This window comes from Pongo pygmaeus, chromosome 19 (assembly GCF_028885625.2).
Source record: "Pongo pygmaeus isolate AG05252 chromosome 19, NHGRI_mPonPyg2-v2.0_pri, whole genome shotgun sequence".
Lineage (NCBI taxonomy): Eukaryota > Metazoa > Chordata > Mammalia > Primates > Hominidae > Pongo > Pongo pygmaeus.
In genome coordinates, this window is record NC_072392.2 from 80,361,644 (window position 1) to 80,380,203 (window position 18,560).

The 18,560-nt window shown below is 37.9% G+C and overlaps 1 protein-coding gene across 1 annotated transcript in view; it reads left to right on the forward strand.

The window, feature by feature from the left end:
• LOC129017919 (EF-hand calcium-binding domain-containing protein 3) overlaps positions 1 to 18,560 on the forward strand; it is a 535,384-nt gene that overhangs the window by 245,057 nt on the left and 271,767 nt on the right. The window contains exons 45-46 of the mRNA XM_054458898.1: positions 11,274 to 11,372; positions 12,718 to 12,771. Coding sequence (XP_054314873.1) covers positions 11,274 to 11,372; positions 12,718 to 12,771 — 153 coding nt within the window. The remainder of the gene's footprint in view (positions 1 to 11,273; positions 11,373 to 12,717; positions 12,772 to 18,560) is intronic.

Genomic DNA, 18,560 nt, shown 5'->3' on the forward strand with positions numbered 1-18,560 from the left:
CACTGCTGACCAACCAGTTTAAAAATTCAGGGATTCCTACATCCAACCCCTGCTTGGGTTCACAAATTTACTAGAACAAGTCACAGAACTCAGGAAAACACTATACTTAAGATTACTGGTTTATTATAAAGGATACACATGAACAGCTAGATGAAGAGATACATAGAGTGGCAAGGTGGGTGTGGACAGAGCTTCTGTGCCTTCTTTAAGCATGCCATCCTCCTAGCACATTAATATTATTTACCAACCCAGCAGTTCTCCAAGCCTTCTTGTTTCAGAGTTTTTATCTCGGGTTTCATTATATAGGCATGACTCATTAAATCATTGGTCATATGATTGAACTCAATCTCTAGTCCCTTTCTCTTCTCCAGAGGTCAGGGCATGGGGGTGGGGCTGAAAATTTAAACTCTCTAATCACATGGTTGGTTTTCTTGTAACCAACCTCCTCTTGCCCAAGCTATCCAGGGATCCATGCCATGAGTTACTTCATTAGCATAACTCAAGTATGATCTAAAGGGGTTCCTTATAAATAACAAAGACACTCTCATCACTCTGTGACAGGAACTGAGGACCAAGACAAAATACATTTTTATTACAACACAGCCCCTAAAACCCAGATTGCAGTCTCCAAATTCTGTATCTCCCTTCTTTATTTTTTAATTTTTTAATTTTTTAATTTTTTTATTTTTTATTTTTTATCATACTTTAAGTTTTAGGGTACATGTGCACAATGTGCAGGTTAGTTACATATGTATACATGTGCCATGCTGGTGTGCTGCACCCATTAACTCATCATTTAGCATTAGGTGTATCTCCTAATGCTATCCCTCCCCCCTCCCCCCACCCCACAACAGTCCCCAGAGTGTGATGTTCCCCTTCCTGTGTCCATGTGTTTTCATCGTTCAGTTCCCATCTATGATGACTTGGAACCAACCCAAATGTCCCTTCTTTAAAAGGAAGCATGGTGTTATCGGCAGAACGTATCCAAGACGTGGCATCAAAGTATGTTAGCAACAGTGAATCAGTACAGGCCTGCAGCAACCTCAGTTCTTGCCTCCTCAGAAGAAAGAATTTGACTGAGGGGCATAAGGCAGAAAGAGAGACTGAGGCAAGTTTTAGAGTAGGAGTGAAAGTTTATTAAAAAGCTTTACCACAGGAACAAAAGAAAGGAACGTACACTTGGAAGAGGGCAAAGCGGGCGACTTGAAAGACAAGTGCACAGTTTGACCTTTTGACATGGGGTTTTATATGTTGACATAATTCCAGAGTCTTGCATCCCTTCTACCCTGATTTTTCCCTGGGGGTGGGCTGTCCACATGCACAATGGCCTACTAGCGCTTGCAAGGAGAGCATGCACAGTGTGTTTACTGGAGTTGTATGCCTTGTTCACTTGAGGTGTTCTTCCCTTACCAGCTGAATGTCCCTAGAAGGTCATATACCAGTTAAACTCTGTCATTTTGCTTCTTAATGCACATGCTTGAGCCCACTCACCCAACTCCTGAGATCTTATTGGGAAGCTTCTGATCACCAGTTTTAGGTGTTTCTGTTTATTGAGAGACTACCTTTTCCTGGTGCTGGCTGTGACAGATTATATTTTCAGAGAGAGAGTTAACAACCACCTGACCAGCACCTGATGGTCATCTGACATTCCTGGTGTATAGGGGTGGGCAGAGCCAGAGTGTCTCCTGCTCTGCTCATGTCTGACTAGCTACCTTCTGTAAGAATGGCTTTTTGGAGAAATGGCTGATCCCAGGTATGCCAAAGAAAATGTACAAGAAGAGCCTGGAATATTTTATAATGCCAGAAAGCAATGAACCTATCCAGTACTACTAAAAGGACTCAAACTCTGACTTGAATGGGTTCCCTCTGGCCAAAGATAGCACAATTTGATAATCAGTAAGAATAATTGTGGTAATTTGAAACAAATCTTTAAATCCATGAGTTTTTTAATGATACTCAAGTGAAACAACAAAACACACAACTAACAAAATCATCACAAATCATCACTGGAAGATTCTAGGAAACAAATTATTTTGAGACTGGTGAATAGAGGGAAATGAGCACTTTCTATACAAACTGTAATGTATAGTAACCAAATAACCGAAGAGGAAGTTTATCTTATAAATGTATTGCAGCTTAACAAAAAAAGGAATGATTGAAATTGAATATGGGGATTTTGCAACACCTAATAATTTAATGGGTCTAGTCTATAATTATCAGTGATCACTACTATCACCCAAAAATAAAGAAAACTAGACATTGTTTTCTGATGAAAATACAAAATACCAGCTATGAGGTATTTTTTTCCAGACAATCAACCCTGTATCTGGTCAAGCCTCTATATCTTCCCATCGATTCACAGAAAAAAATAGAGCACAGAGGAATATGTTAAACCACACCATGGGGGTGTAATAATCAAAATCCAGGTTATGGGAAACTCTAAGGAGCTAACAACATAGTGTTTTCAACAAAAAAAAAGTGCAGAGAAAAATGAGATAGAGTCAGGACCTATAAATTAAAAGGGACCTGAGTGGCATCTCAAGTAGCCACACGGTTCTGGAAGCTCCACGTGGTCTTTCTGCTGTTAAGCCTTGGTCCAGTTTCCATCATCCCTTCATAATGGACAATATCCACTAGCTCCTCCTATGGACTATCTTGTGTCATGGGAAATGAAAATAGTTAACACTTTGCATGACTAAATGAACAAAGATGACCAGAGTACTCTTAACTCTATTAGAACTGTTTTTCCTTTTGTATCTGTAATATGGAATGGCATTGTTTTCATGAATTTCTAGAAACTTCACCTGCAAGCTATGCTCCCTGTGTTATCACCATTCCCATTTACAGTATATTTGAGTAAATGATTATATTTAAAAAGTTACATAGGGCTTTTTGGTTGTCCTAAACTTGAACATTTCACTCATTCCATTTATAACTGTGATCATCATTTTTGTGATGATTTCTGGCCTGATTGAAGGAAATTTGAGAGCTCTACATTTAAATATTTTAAGTACTTTTGAAGGTTTTAAAATTACTTTTTTTTAAAATAAGGCATTTATAGTTATTTGGGGTTGTCTGGGATTGTATGAAAGAAAATTAGAGCCACACTGTATTTACATTTACCTTGATAGTTTATTTGTGGGTGGCAGTTTTCTCTAGTTTTGGGGAGTGTGGCAGCTCTTGGAATATTTTACAAATTAGAGCTGAAATCTGTATCATCCTTTACGGCTGGTTTATGTGGCTAGACTAGGAGGAGAGAAGAAATTAAATGATTATTTGCTAATTATTTTACTCCCATAAAAATGTCTAATGTTAAGAAAACTTTCAATAAACACAGTTGATCAAGATGGTAGATGATTTGCAGTGCTTCATGAAAGGAGGAAAAATTCTTTCTGCCTTTGCCTGATATAATCTATACAGTAATAATTTATTTATTTATTTATTTATTTGTTTGTTTATTTTTTCTCCCCCCTCCCCCCACCCCACAACAGTCCCCGAAGTGTGATGTTCCCCTTCCTGTGTCCATGTGTTCTCATTGTTCAATTCCCACCTATGAGTGAGAATATGCGGTGTTTGGTTTTTTGTTCTTGCGATAGTTTACTGAGAATGATGAGTTCCAATTTCATCCATGTCCCTACAAAGGATGTGAACTCATCATTTTTTATGGCTGCATAGTATTCCATGGTGTATATCTGCCACATTTTCTTAATCCAGTCTATCATTGTTGGACATTTGGGTTGGTTCCAAGTCTTTGCTATTGTGAATAATGCCGCAATAAACATACGTGTGCATGTGTCTTTATAGCAGCATGATTTATAGTCCTTTGGGTATATACCCAGTAATGGGATGGCTGGGTCAAATGGAATTTCTAGTTCTAGATCCCCGAGGAATCGCCACACTGACTTCCACAAGGGTTGAACTAGTTTACAGTCCCACCAACAGTGTAAAAGTGTTCCTATTTCTCCACATCCTCTCCAGCACCTGTTGTTTCCTGACTTTTTAATGATTGCCATTCTAACTGGTGTGAGATGGTATGTCATTGTGGTTTTGATTTGCATTTCTCTGATGGCCAGTGATGGTGAGCATTTTTTCCTGTGTTTTTTGGCTGCATAAATGTCTTCTTTTGAGAAGTGTCTGTTCATGTCCTTCGCCCACTTTTTCACGGGGTTGTTTGTTTTTTTCTTGTAAATTTGTTGGAGTTCATTGTAGATTCTGGATATTAGCCCTTTGTCAGATGAGTAGGTTGCGAAAATTTTCTCCCATTTTGTAGGCTGCCTGTTCACTCTGATGGTAGTTTCCTTTGCTGTGCAGAAGCTCTTGAGTTTAATTAGATCCCATTTGTCAATTTTGGCTTTTGTTGCCGTTGCTTTTGGTGTTTTAGACATGAAGTCCTTGCCCATGCCTATGTTCTGAATGGTATTGCCTAGGTTTTCTTCTAGGGTTTTTATCGTTTTAGGTCTAACATTTAAGTCTTTAATCCATCTTGAATTGATTTTTGTATAAGGTGTAAGGAAGGGATCCAGTTTCAGCTTTCTACATATGGCTAGCCAGTTTTCCCAGCACCATTTATTAAATAGGGAATCCTTTCCCCATTTCTTGTTTTTCTCAGGTTTGTCAAAGATCAGGTAGTTGTAGATATGTGGCATTATTTCTGACGGCTCTGTTCTGTTCCATTGATCTATATCTCTGTTTTGGTACCAGTACCATGCTGTTTTGGTTACTGTAGCCTTGTAGTATAGTTTGAAGTCAGGTAGCGTGATGCCTCCAGCTTTGTTCTTTTGGCTTAGGATTGACTTGGCGATGCGGGCTCTTTTTTGGTTCCATATGAACTTTAAAGTAGTTTTTTCCAATTCTGTGAAGAAAGTCATTGGTAACTTGATGGGGATGGCATTGAATCTGTAAATTACCTTGGGAAGGATGGCCATTTTCATGATATTGATTCTTCCTACCCATGAGCATGGAATGTTCTTCCATTTGTTTGTATCCTCTTTTATTTCCTTGAGCAGTGGTTTGTAGTTCTCCTTGAAGAGGTCCTTCACATCCCTTGTAAGTTGGATTCCTAGGTATTTTATTCTCTTTGAAGCAATTGTGAATGGGAGTTCACTCATGATTTGGCTCTCTGTTTGTCTGTTATTGGTGTATAAGAATGCTTGTGATTTTTGTACATTGATTTTGTATCCTGAGACTTTGCTGAAGTTGCTTATCAGCTTAAGGAGATTTTGGGCTGAGACAATGGGGTTTTCTAGATATACTATCATGTCATCTGCAAACAGGGACAATTTGACTTCCTCTTTTCCTAATTGAATACCCTTTATTTCCTTCTCTTGCCTAATTGCCCTGGCCAGAACTTCCAACACTATGTTGAATAGGAGTGGTGAGAGAGGGCATCCCTGTCTTGTGCCAGTTTTCAAAGGGAATGCTTCCAGTTTTTGCCCATTCAGTATGATATTGGCTGTGGGTTTGTCATAAATACCTCTTATTATTTTGAGATACGACCCATCAATACCTAATTTATTGAGAGTTTTTAGCATGAAGGGTTGTTGAATTTTGTCAAAGGCCTTTTCTGCATCTATTGAGATAATCATGTGGTTTTTGACTTTGGTTCTGTTTATATGCTGGATTACATTTATTGATTTGCATATATTGAAACCAGCCTTGCATCCCAGGGATGAAGCCCACTTGATCATGGTGGATAAGCTTTTTGATGTGCTGCTGGATTCTGTTTGCCAGTATTTTATTGAGGATTTTTGCATCAATGTTCATCAAGGATATTGGTCTAAAATTCTCTTTTTTTGTTGTGTCTCTGCCAGGCTTTGGTATCAGGATGATGCTGGCCTCATAAAATGAGTTAGGGAGGATTCCCTCTTTTTCTATTGATTGGAATAGTTTCAGAAGGAATGGTACCAGCTCCTCCTTGTACCTCTGGTAGAATTCGGCTGTGAACCCATCTGGTCCTGGACTTTTTTTGGTTGGTAAGCTATTGATTATTGCCACAATTTCAGCTCCTGTTATTGGTCTATTCAGAGATTCAACTTCTTCCTGGTTTAGTCTTGGGAGGGTGTATGTGTTGAGGAATTTATCCATTTCTTCTAGATTTTCTAGTTTATTTGCGTAGAGGTGTTTGTAATATTCTCTGATGGTGGTTTGTATTTCTGTGGGATCGGTGGTGATATCCCCTTTATCATTTTTTATTGCATCTATTTGATTCTTCTCTCTTTTTTTCTTTATTAATCTTGCTAGCAGTCTATCAATTTTGCTGCTCCTTTCAAAAAACCAGCTCCTGGATTCATTTATTTTTTGAAGGGTTTTTTGTGTCTCTATTTCCTTCAGTTCTGCTCTGATTTTAGTTATTTCTTGCCTTCTGCTAGCTTTTGAATGTGTTTGCTCTTGCTTTTCTAGTTCTTTTAATTGTGATGTTAGGGTGTCAATTTTGGATCTTTCCTGCTTTCTCTTGTGGGCATTTAGTGCTATAAATTTCCCTCTACACACTGCTTTGAATGCATCCTAGAGATTCTGGTATGTTGTGTCTTGGTTCTCGTTGGTTTCAAAGAACATCTTTATTTCTGCCTTCATTTCGTTATGTACCCAGTAGTCATTCAGGAGCAGGTTGTTCAGTTTCCATGTAGTTGAGCGGTTTTGAGTGAGATTCTTAATCCTGAGTTCTAGCTTGATTGCACTGTGATCTGAGAGACAGTTTGTTATAATTTCTGTTCTTTTACATTTATTAAGGAGAGCTTTACTTCCAAGTATATGGTCAATTTTGGAATAGGTGTGGTGTGGTGCTGAAAAAAATGTATATTCTGTTGATTTGGGGTGGAGAGTTCTGTAGATGTCTATTAGGTCTGCTTGGTGCAGAGCTGAGTTCAATTCCTGGGTATCCTTGTTGATTTTCTGTTTCGTTGATCTGTCTAATGTTGACAGTGGGGTGTTAAAGTCTCCCATTATTAATGTGTGGGAGTCTAAGTCTCTTTGTAGGTCAATCAGGACTTGCTTTATGAATCTGGGTGCTCCTGTATTGGGTGCATATATATTTAGGATAGTTAGCTCTTCTTGTTGAATTAATCCCTTTACCATTATGTAATGGCCTTCTTTGTCTCTTTTGATCTTTGTTGGTTTAAAGTCTGTTTTATCAGAGACTAGGATTGCAACCCCTGCCTTTTTTTGTTTTCCATTTGCTTGGTAGATCTTCCTCCATCCTTTTATTTTGAGCCTATGTGTGTCTCTGCCCGTGAGATGGGTTTCCTGAATACAGCACACTGATGGGTCTTGAGTCTTTATCCAGTTTGCCAGTCTGTGTCTTTTAATTGGAGCATTTAGTCCATTTACATTTAAAGTTAATATTGTTATGTGTGAATCTGATCCTGTCATTATGATGTTAGCTGGTTATTTTGCTCATTAGTTGATGCAGTCTCTTCCTAGTCTCGATGGTCTTTACATTTCGGTATGATTTTGCAGTGGCTGGTACCGGTTGTGCCTTTCCATGTTTAGCACTTCCTTCAGGAGATCTTTTAGGGTAGGCCTGGTGGTGACAAAATCTCTCAGCATTTGCTTGTCTGTAAAGTATTTTATTTCTCCTTCACTTATGAAGCTTAGTTTGGCAGGATATGAAATTCTGGGTTGAAAATTCTTTTCTTTAAGAATGTTGAATATTGGCCCCCACTCTCTTCTGGCTGGTAGGGTTTCTGCTGAGAGATCCGCTGTTAGTCTGGTGGGCTTCCCTTTGATGGTAACCCGACCTTTCTCTCTGGCTGCCCTTAACATTTTTTCCTTCATTTCAACTTTGGTGAATCTGACAATTTATGTGTCTTGGAGTTGCTCTTCTCGAGGAGTATCTTTGTGGTGTTCTCTGTATTTCCTGAATCTGAATGTTGGCCTGCCTTGCTAGATTGGGGAAGTTCTCCTGGATAATATCCTGCAGAGTGTTTTCCAACTTGTTTCCATTCTCCCCGTCACTTTCAGGTACACCAATCAGACGTAGATTTGGTCTTTTCACATAGTCCCACATTTCTTGGAGGCTTTGCTCATTTCTTTTTATTCTTTTTTCTCTAAACTTCCCTTCTCACTTCATTTCATTCATTTCATCTTCCAGGGCTGATACCCTTTCTTCCATTTGATCGCATCGGCTCCTGAGGCTTCTGCATTCTTCATGTAGTTCTCGAGCCTTGGTTTTCAGCTCCATCAGCTCCTTTAAGCACTTCTCTGTATTGGTTATTCATTCTTCTAAATTTTTTTCAAAGTTTTCAACTTCTTTGCCTTTGGTTTGAATATCCTCCCGTAGCTCGGAGTAATTTGATCGTCTGAAGCCTTCTTCTCTCAGCTCGTCAAAGTCATTCTCCATCCAGCTTTGTTCCATTGCTGGTGAGGAACTGTGTTCCTTTGGAGAAGGAGAGGTACTCTGCTTTTTAGAGTTTCCAGTTTTTCTGCTCTGTTTTTTCCCCATCTTTGTGGTTTTATCTACTTTTGGTCTTTGATGATGGTGATGTACAGATGGGCTTTTGGTGTGGATGTCCTTTCTGTTAGTTTTCCTTCTAACAGACAGGACCCTCAGCTGCAGGTCTGTTGGAGTACCTGGCCGGCCGTGTGAGGTATCAGTCTGCCCCTGCTGGGGGGTGCCTCCCAGTTAGGCTGCTCGGGGGTCAGGGGTCAGGGACCCACTTGAGGAGGCAGTCAGCCCGTTCTCAGATCTCCAGTTGCGTGCTGGGAGAACCACTGCTCTCCTCAAAGCTCAGATGGAAATGCAGAAATCACCCGTCTTCTGCGTCGCTCGTGCTGGGAGCTGTAGACCGGAGCTGTTCCTATTCGGCCATCTTGGCTCCTCCCCCTATACAGTAATAATTTAAGCCACAATTTATTTTAAAAATGAGTGCCTCTTGGGAAACTTCTTTTCTGTTCTAACACTTCCATGTTAAAGTGAAATTATCTTAAAGCTGTATTAGGGCCTATTAAATTACTGACATTTGAATACCTATTTGTTTATTTACTCCATTGAGTCTTTTGTTATGGTTCTGATTTATAAAAATTTAAATGATGGGATCCATACCCCAAACCTCAGCATCATACAATATTCCCATGTAACAAATCTGCACATGTACCCCCGTATCTGAAATAAAAGTTGGAATAAAATTTAAAAATAAAGAAAAAGAAAATGCAGCATAAAAATTTTTAATGAATTCTTGGTTTACTTCAAGGAAAAAGGAGGAAAATGAGAAAATTCAAGGATCTTTTTCTCACTCCTTATGTCATTCCTGTAGGTAATGAGCTGGATCCAGGTTGGAAGAAAAATTAATATATGTGAAAATTGAAATCCATAAAAAAGTAAAAGGTTTCATTGTTTTGCTCAGTTTAGAAAAGTGAATACCAATAGCATAAAAAAGTGTTTGCATGATATGTGATTATGGAATTTTTTCCCTAGTAAGTGATTGCAGATGACTTATGATAGCAAAGGTATTTTGCTATCAGTGTAAGGATTTCTTTTTCCCCTCAGCTCAGGCTTACTGTATAGATCTGAAAAATTATTTGTATGAATTGAACAAACATCTTTATATCAGTGTAAAAGCTAAAAAAAAATTTTTAGAGAGACCTAAAAGATGTAATAGCATTTGCAATTACAGATAACAGACTTTATTAGGATCATTATTTGAACAAACTCATATAAAATTAAGACAGAGAAATATGAACACAAACTAGATACTTGATAATTTAAGGAATACTTGTTAACAATTTTAGCATGATAATGATTTAGTAATATTTTTACAGTGCTCTTATATTTTATTCATACATATTGAAATATTTACAGATGATTTGATATGATGTCTATGATTTTCTCCTAAATAATTAGGATAGGATGGCAGGAGTAGGTAGGAGTAGAGAAAGATTAAGAATGGATATGAGTTATTAATTGTCATATTACCAAATGGAAAGTATTCTAAATGTCCTACTTTCATTTCATTTGGAAAGACTGTCATGCAGAATTCTAAAAGAAATTTTAACTTTCTAAATTTATTTACGAAATGTTGGAGTCTTTCACAGTGTTTATAAATCATTATATATTTGCCTTTTATTGCAGCAGAAAAATATAATAATAATAAGTTAGATGAAGCAAATAGATGTAATGGAGGCTCTTAAAAGTAAGAAGAGGCCGGGCGCGGTGGCTCACACCTGTAATCCAAGCACTTTGGGAGGCCTAGGCAGGTGGATCACTTGAGGTCAGGAGTTTGAAACCAGCCTGGCCAACATGGTGAAACCCCGTCTCTACTAAAATACAAAAATTAGCCAGGCTTGGTGGCAGGCACCTGTAATCCCAGCTATTTGGAAGGCCGAGGTAAGAGACTTGCTTGAACCTGAGAGGCGGAGGTTGCAATGAGCCAAGATCGCGCCTACTGCACTCCAGCCTGGGTGACGGAGCAAGACTCCGTCTCTGGGGGAAAAAAAAAAAAAAGTAAGATGAAAAGGCAGTAACTGTGATCCTTTTGCTTTGATTCTTATACCATTTCCTAGTCATTAGAGTGTCAGTCTTGCCACCATATATTAATTGGTTTGTTATTATTTTACATATTTATCAGTTAATATCACATGATAATCTGTTTCGTATTTTGGAAAGAAGTTCCAATCTTGATAGGCAAGGAAAAAAACAACCTCTGTGTCTATGCAACAAAAATGTGAAATAGAGACTTCAGGATTTTATCAGCAATGGAGACTACCTTTTTAGATAGTCTGGGCAACATTTATTTGTCTAATGTTTTAATATTAGATTCCTTGCCTTCGATGCTATAATTCATTCAGTTAATTAACATTTACTGTGCTCTTATATTCTAGGTACTTCTCTAGTATTATAGGTGTAGGAAATACAGTGGTGAATCAGGCAATGTTCCTGCCTTCGTGAAACTCATATTCCCACTAAAGTGAGGGAGAAATTAATAAATAAAAATGAGATAATTATTTTATAAAGCAATTATTAGTGCTATGAAAGAAAAAGAAAGTAACATGATCAAGAGTGGAAGATGGCGGGGTTACTTTAGATGGGATAGTTAGGGACTGCCTGATAGAGGAGGGTAACACTTGAGCTGACGTTTGGAGTCAGCTTCCTTTTAGAAATCTTGCTGAATAGGATTTTCTTTAACATAAGCCTAATGAAATACATTTTATTTCTAATTCTGATATTAAACCTCATTGCCACTTGGATAGATTTTGGACATAGTATTGATAATATATGGACATTGTTTTGGTGTTGTAGAGTCATGATACCTTTTTCATAGTTCTTTCTCTTTTCCAAGAGGGAAAGGTTGATATTGATAACCTTGACACCATTCTAGAGAAAATGGAAATGAATTTCTCTGATAAGGAATTTGAAGAACTGTCATACAATTGGCCAGGTAATTATGAGTATTATAGACACCCTTATCCCCCTTAAAGGATAATTTGGGATTGTGGGCTTATGATTTCACATTTTTAAAATTCTATTTTTTTAGTTCTTCAAATACCACTGACACATGTTAAGGGAACTCAGTCCAAAAGTAAGCATTTCATTTTGCTGAACTGAGCACTACAGTGCTTCATGATATTTTAGAATATTCTATGTTGCTTGAAGTAAATTCAAAGAAGCAAAACCCCATGCTAGGCTCTGGAGATGAGATTTATAAAAATGTAAAACTTAGTGTTTGTTTCTAAAGGTGCATTAGATTAAGGGAGAAGAGAAATATATAGGCAAAAAAGTATAAGTGAAAGTAATTTAGGGGTTAGAAATATCAGCTTATCAAAGGCGCTCACTGAGGACTAAGTGTGACCATGGTCAGTTTTAAGAATGTTGGTGCAAGTGATTGTGCTCCTTTTAAATCCTGCCCCAGCAGCCTACTTGACTTGGAATGGAACAAATGTTGATTTAGGAATCTGACAGATACAGTTTTCAATCTCTTACTAACTTTGTGATTTAGGCAAGGTTCTTAACTTTTCTGAGACTCAACTTCTTTGTATGTTTTTTAAAAAAGGAGTCATAGTAACTTCATAGAAGTATGAGATAGATGCATTGTATGAAAGCATCTATCACAATATGTGGCTTGGTAGACATGCATTAGATTTCATTTTCTTTCCTTCCTTGAGTGAAAGAGAACAAATTAGAGAGGTTAGGAGATCAAATGAACCTGCTTGATATGGAGGAAAATATTTTAAAATTTTTGCTCTAATGCTATAAATAGAGTTTAACACTAAAGTACTTTAACGAAAAAAAAGCATGTGTATCATTTTTCAAATGCTCATTTTTTTCCATGTTCTTATGGTGTGGGGAGGGATCGTAAAAATACAGTTATACTGAAAATAGTGGGAAATTGTTGATTTCTTATGCTCTGTCTCACGGTTAAGAATTTCACAGGCCGGGCACGGTGGCTCACGCCTGTAATCCCAGCACTTTGGAAGGCCGAGGCAGGCGGATCACGAGGTTAAGAGATCAAAACCATCCTGGCCAAAATGATGAAACCCCGTCTCTACTAAAAATACAAAACTTAGCTGGGCGTGGTGGCGCGTGCCTATAGTCCCAGCTACTTGGGAGGCTGAGGCAGGAGAATCACTTGAACCCAGAAGCCAGAGGTTGCAGTGAGCCAAGATCACACCATTGCTCTCCAGCCTGGGAGACAGGGCCAGACTCCGTCTAAAAAAAAAAAAAAAAAATTTCACATTGTGTTTTTGAATCTCACTGTGGCCTCTGTGATTTGTTTTGTTTTATAGCCGATGGGAAAGTGAAACGTATTAAACTAGTGCATGCAGCTATACCTGTTACAGGTAAGAAGTTGATGTAAAACTGAGATACTAATGCTTTACAAAATTTTTTTTGCAACGGTATTTTGAATATGTAACCATTTCTTTGTAACTTCTGCCACTTTATTAACTTATACAAATGTTTTCTAATGAACTACTTTGAATTTCAGTGTCTCAAAATCAAATTATAGTGCTGTTTCTTGACAGAAGTCCTCCATTCTCTAGAGGTATTACCAATAGCATGCTTTGCTTGTTATACTTTAGAAATATGAAACCTAAATCAGCATAATAAAAATAATAATGACTACTATGTTGTGGACACTTTCTATATACCAGGCACTGTGTCAAGTGCTTTGCATGCATTAATTCATTTGTTACTGTTATATCTGTTAGATAGGTACTGTTATATTCTTCATTTTATAAATGAAGGACGAGAGGCTTAGAGGGTAAATATCAGGATAAAATGTATGTAATTTTTCTTCAGATTGTATCTATATATAGACAACCAGCTTCATAATACAAGAGAAAATAATAATGATACTCCCTGTTAGTAAATAATTTTAGGTTGTTGATATATAATATTTCTGACCTGGAATTATAAGAGGATTACCAAAATATGACTATTTTAATAGCAATTAATTGGAAATAGCTCATATCTCTATTTTCATCTATAACTGAATTAGAGTGATACAAGCATGCTAGGTATTTTGCTTATCTTTGCAATTATTAAATAATTCTTAAATGTTTTTCTGGGCTCTTTTTCTAATCTTTCACAGGAAAGAAAATTGATCCCAGTGACTTTCAAAATATTCCTGGGAGTATGTCTGTTAAACTCACAGATAAGGAAATGTTCAGCTGATGAATTTCCCTTCAAGGGAGCTTTGTTTTGAGGCTTGTGTGTGAAAATTTCCAGATCTATATCATCATACTAACATTTTATAAAATATCTATATCATCATACTAACATTTTATAAAATATGTTGAGGAAAACATTAGCTCAATATAACTATAATGAAAAATAAAACTTTTGTGATTGAATTTTTAGTATATTTATAGCAGCAAACCATTCACTTACAGGTTCTTCCATCAGTATTAAACAATTTCGAATGGTATACCAGAATTACCTATAGGCCTAAAGTCTAAGTATAAACAAAGAGGGAAACAAGTCTGAGAGGTACAGAGGAAGAAAATAGGGAAGTAGTCATAAAGAAAAAAAATATTAAAGGAATGGGTATGTGTGTGTAGCAAATTCAAATTTGACATACAACAAACTGAGATACACAATAAATGTGGTGTGTTCTTTATTTTTTCTAACCTCATTTCTCTCTCAGTCCCCCATCCTATTCTGGCTGTGGGTGGGATGTTGAAAGGTGAGAAGGTAGGATTCAAATTGACCAGTAATCCAGTTTCTTCTGGTTTAAGCAAAAAATTAGTCTCTTTTGGCTGACCCAGCTCATTTTGGGAAATTATCAGTTTTCAAGTATTTCCCTTACTTCCCCTCAGAAAGGCACCCCAGTATAAGGGAAAGCTTGAATGTCTTCCTGGTGGTAGAAGAGGGCAGCCAGACCTTGTCTTATTGTCTGGGTTCTTGATACTCTCTTTAGCAATGTCCCATATTTCATGGGATTCCATAGATCCTGTTGACCTCTCCTGCAGAATTCTACTGCTTGAAAAATTCACGATCTGTTTTCCCAGCAAAGCCAAGATTCTGTGATCCTTCCTTCACTAACTTGGCTCAGCACTCACTGGTGATAGGGGCCTTTGAGTCCCAGTTAAGTATTCTGTCTGCACCCAGACTGGACCGTCGACCCCAATAGCTTGTGTTAGGAATCATCTTGCCCTTTGACTTGATATCCCATGGCAAACCCACTGGCTTTCATCTCTGAAATACCTTTCACATTCCTCACTGGAAGTACATGGAAGTATCTGAATTTCTCACGTATCACACAAAAACCAAAGGAGACTAAGGGGTGGCATATTTTCAGCCCTTTGTCTGCCTACATATACCATGCCACAATATCTATCCTTCATGACAATGGAATGCTAGTGCCTGCACACTTAGTGAGGTGGTAACTTCACAAAGTTCCAAATAGGAAGTATGACACAAGTCCTTGTTGCTTTTTTCATACCCCACCCTCATCCCACTGGCATATCTGGAGTTTTTCTTCTATCTTACCTTCTCTTGGAGAGGGGAGTTCGGGTGGAGATGGAAGGTGGGCAGTAGGCTGCAAGAACACTTAAACCTCTCAGTAAATGGAGATAAATAGATAAAAGAGAAATAGATGAAAGGTGATAAGTAGGTAGGTAGATAGATAGATGATAACTAGATAAAACTATATTACTGTAACCATTGCTCTTCCCAGTTGCACTTTCTTAAACCGTAAAGTGGACTTTTTCTTTTCTCTTCTTATCAAGTAGGGGGTAGAAAGAAGGAGGAAAGGAGTTTCCCTTATGTAATTTTTGGCCTCTCAGTCCTCTAGTTTACAGTAACACTAAGTGTCAGACCTTGGAGTTTTGCTTTGTAAAAGTAGCCTTTAAACATTAAAAACAAGTTTTTTCTTTTGAAGTGGTGTAAATTCTATGGCTGATTTGGGAAAGGTTGCATGGAAGAAAGGAAATGTGAGAACGAAAAGTACATTGATATAATTTAAAATGTTATACCTGTACATATATTCAGCAAGCAGGGTGTCACTAACAACTGCTTCAAGAGTGACAAGATTTTGGCCTAGCTTCCATATTTTAGTGAAGATATTTCTTTTCTTTCTTTCTTTTTTTTCTTTTTTGTTTTCTCTTTTTTTTGTTTTGTTTTGTTTTGTTTTTTGTTTTTTGTTTTTTTGTTTAGACACAAGGTCTTACTATGTTGCCCATGCAGGTCTTGAACTGCTGGGCCCAAGCTATCATCCTGCCTTGGCCTCCCAAAGTGCTGGGATTACAGATGTGAGCCACCACGGCCAGCCAGTGAAGATATTCCTATTTTTTTCTTTTTTTTTCTTCATCGTCCTCATAAGATATTCCTAATTTTTAAGGCAAATCAGAAAAGTGCTCCTTTATGAAACTTAAACTATTTTATGGATTTTATTTCTCTTCTCTGTGAGTTGTATTTTGCCTTATTTTTTTTAATTTAAAACTTTTCTATTTAGGCTGTCAACCAGTGATCTGTTCTCCACTATAGTTTCATCTCTAAGAATGTTATAGAAATGGAAAAATAGAGTATGAAAATTTATGAAACCATCTTAGGTGCATTTTACCTGTTTCTTGGATTCCATGAAGCTGGTGCAGAACTCACAGGTTAAGGAGACATTGTGCCATAACCACATTGTTTTGGTTGGTGGAAATAATGGTTTAAGATTCCAGATTGTAATGATATCTTGTCTTCACCATCCTTCTGATATTCATAACTGAGAGTGCTTCTCTATCCTGTCATCCTGGCTGCCCACCCAACCACAGGACCAGCAGCTGTTTCTTACTTCTTACCATGTGATGTACCTCTTGCTTATGCCCAGCTGCTACTGACTGGTCCCTGTCTTGTTTCTTCTTCCAGGCTTCTTATGGTCTGAATTTGTACCTTGGTTCCCTTTTTTTGGTATCCCAGTCTATAGGGAAATAGTTCTAAAGTCAAATATTTACTTCCTGCTTCCAGATGTCCCTGTGTACTCCTCCTCTCAAGCCTTCCTGGTGTTTAAGCTCGATAGTCCCCCAAGTGTTCCATTCCAGTTCTTCCAGCTGAGCCCCAGCCAGCCTGTAGGTGTTGCTCTGGCCTTTTGTGGTTCTGTGATTGCCAGTTTTTATTATGAATTCCAGCAGGGCTGGTATACCTGTTGCCCATCTGCTTCCAGTTTGAAGGCTAATAAGGGGAGATGCTACTTGTGGAGTCCACATGTGTGCAATCTCTGGATAAAAGAATTGTCCCCTGGGACCCTGCCAAGGCCTGATATGCTGATAACATGACAGCCTGTCACCACATTGGATTGATTTTCTCCTCCCACCATCACTGTCATCAAATAGCTTCATCTTCATATTAAGTATAGGATTTAAAGTCTATATGTGCCACCTGGGATGCCCTCTTCCCTCTTCTGTCTTTGTAAATATTATCTGTCCTGAAAGATGTGATACCTTTATCCTCTGTTTCTATTTCTGCATATACTGAGTGTACCCTGCCTGCCTGGTTTCTGCAATTGTTTTCTTTTAAGATGTCTTGCCACTATCATAGATAGCTTACAACAGACTTCACAGATCAGGTGTTATGCAGTCTCTCTGGTGCTGTTGCTTGTGTTGGTGACTGACTCCAGGAGAAAAGCCTGATGTGGTGGTTTATCCTTCTGTTGGGTCTTCTTACTGGAATGTGGTGGACTGTTACTGACCAACTCTACACTTGTCTCCTATTTTCCCTAGTGCGGACCTTTGAGAAATAAGAAGAGGGAGCTTCAGCCTTTATTCTGAAGTTTCAAACTACTTCTAGATCCTTAAATTTTTTTTTTATTCAGGAGAAGCCAGGAATCAAGGTTATTAAGTAATTATAACATGCCAGAACAAATCAAGCAGACTTGAATTGAGAAGAGATGGGAAAAGGGAAAGATTGATCATTCTATCACTCCTCTACCTTCCCAAAACTTCCATCTCCATTATTTGTGGGCTCATAGTGGTTGCAAACAATTAGGGTTTGGGAATTATCAGTTTAAGAGTGTGTATGTATGCACCTGCTCACAGATCCACACCCATTAGATTGGATTCCTGGAACAGGTGCGTGAGAAAAAAAAAAAGTCAAAAAAAGGCAAAACTCTAGCATTATGGAAATAAGTTCAGTGTCAAAGGTGTGAATTACTGGTCAATTTCAAACTTTGGGGAAAGGCTATGAAACATTTGTATTGACTTAGCTGTAGCATAGGAGAGCATGGTCTGAAATCTATTGTTACTACTATGAATGACATTACTCATTATTAGTGAAGAACTATTACCATTGTAGGAAATTGAAGAATGTCTTTTGCGATGCACACTGTTTGAGCATTACCCTCCATCCCAAAGAAAGACATGAATCAGTCTGTCGTTGTTGGACATTTGGGTTGGTTCCAAGTCTTTGCTATTGTGAATAGTGCTGCAATAAACATACATGTGCATATGTCTTTATAGCAGCCTGATTTATAATCCTTTGGGTATATACCCAGTAATGGGATGGCTGGGTCAAATGGTATTTCTAGTTCTAGATCCCTGAGGAATTGCCACACTGACTTCCACAATGGTTGAACTAGTTTACATATACACCATGGAATACTATGCAGCCATAAAAAATGATGAGTTCATGTCCTTTGCAGGGGCATGGATGAAACTGGAAACCATCATTCTCAGCAAACTGTCGCAAGGACAAAAAACCAAACACTGCATGTTCTCACTCATAGATGGGAACTGAACAATGAGAACACATGGACACAGGAAGGGGAACATCACACACCGGGGACTGTTGTGGGGCGGGGGGATGGGGGAGGGATAGCATTAGGAGATATACATAATGCTAAATGATGAGTTAATGGGTGCAGCACACCAACATGGCACACACAGACATATGTAACAAACCTGCACGTTGTGCACATGTACCCTAAAACTTAAAGTATAATAATAATAAAATTAAAAAAAAAGAAAGACATGAATCATCACAATGATGGACATATATTCGGTTATATTGCTTTGCGAAATATTTGTCTTCTGAGCTAAATATTAGTCTTTTACAATAAGTTTTTTCTCAGTAATGACCATAAGTAGATGATCAGATATATTTCACAGTAGAGACATAAACTAAGTCTGAGAAGGTGTATCAGGTA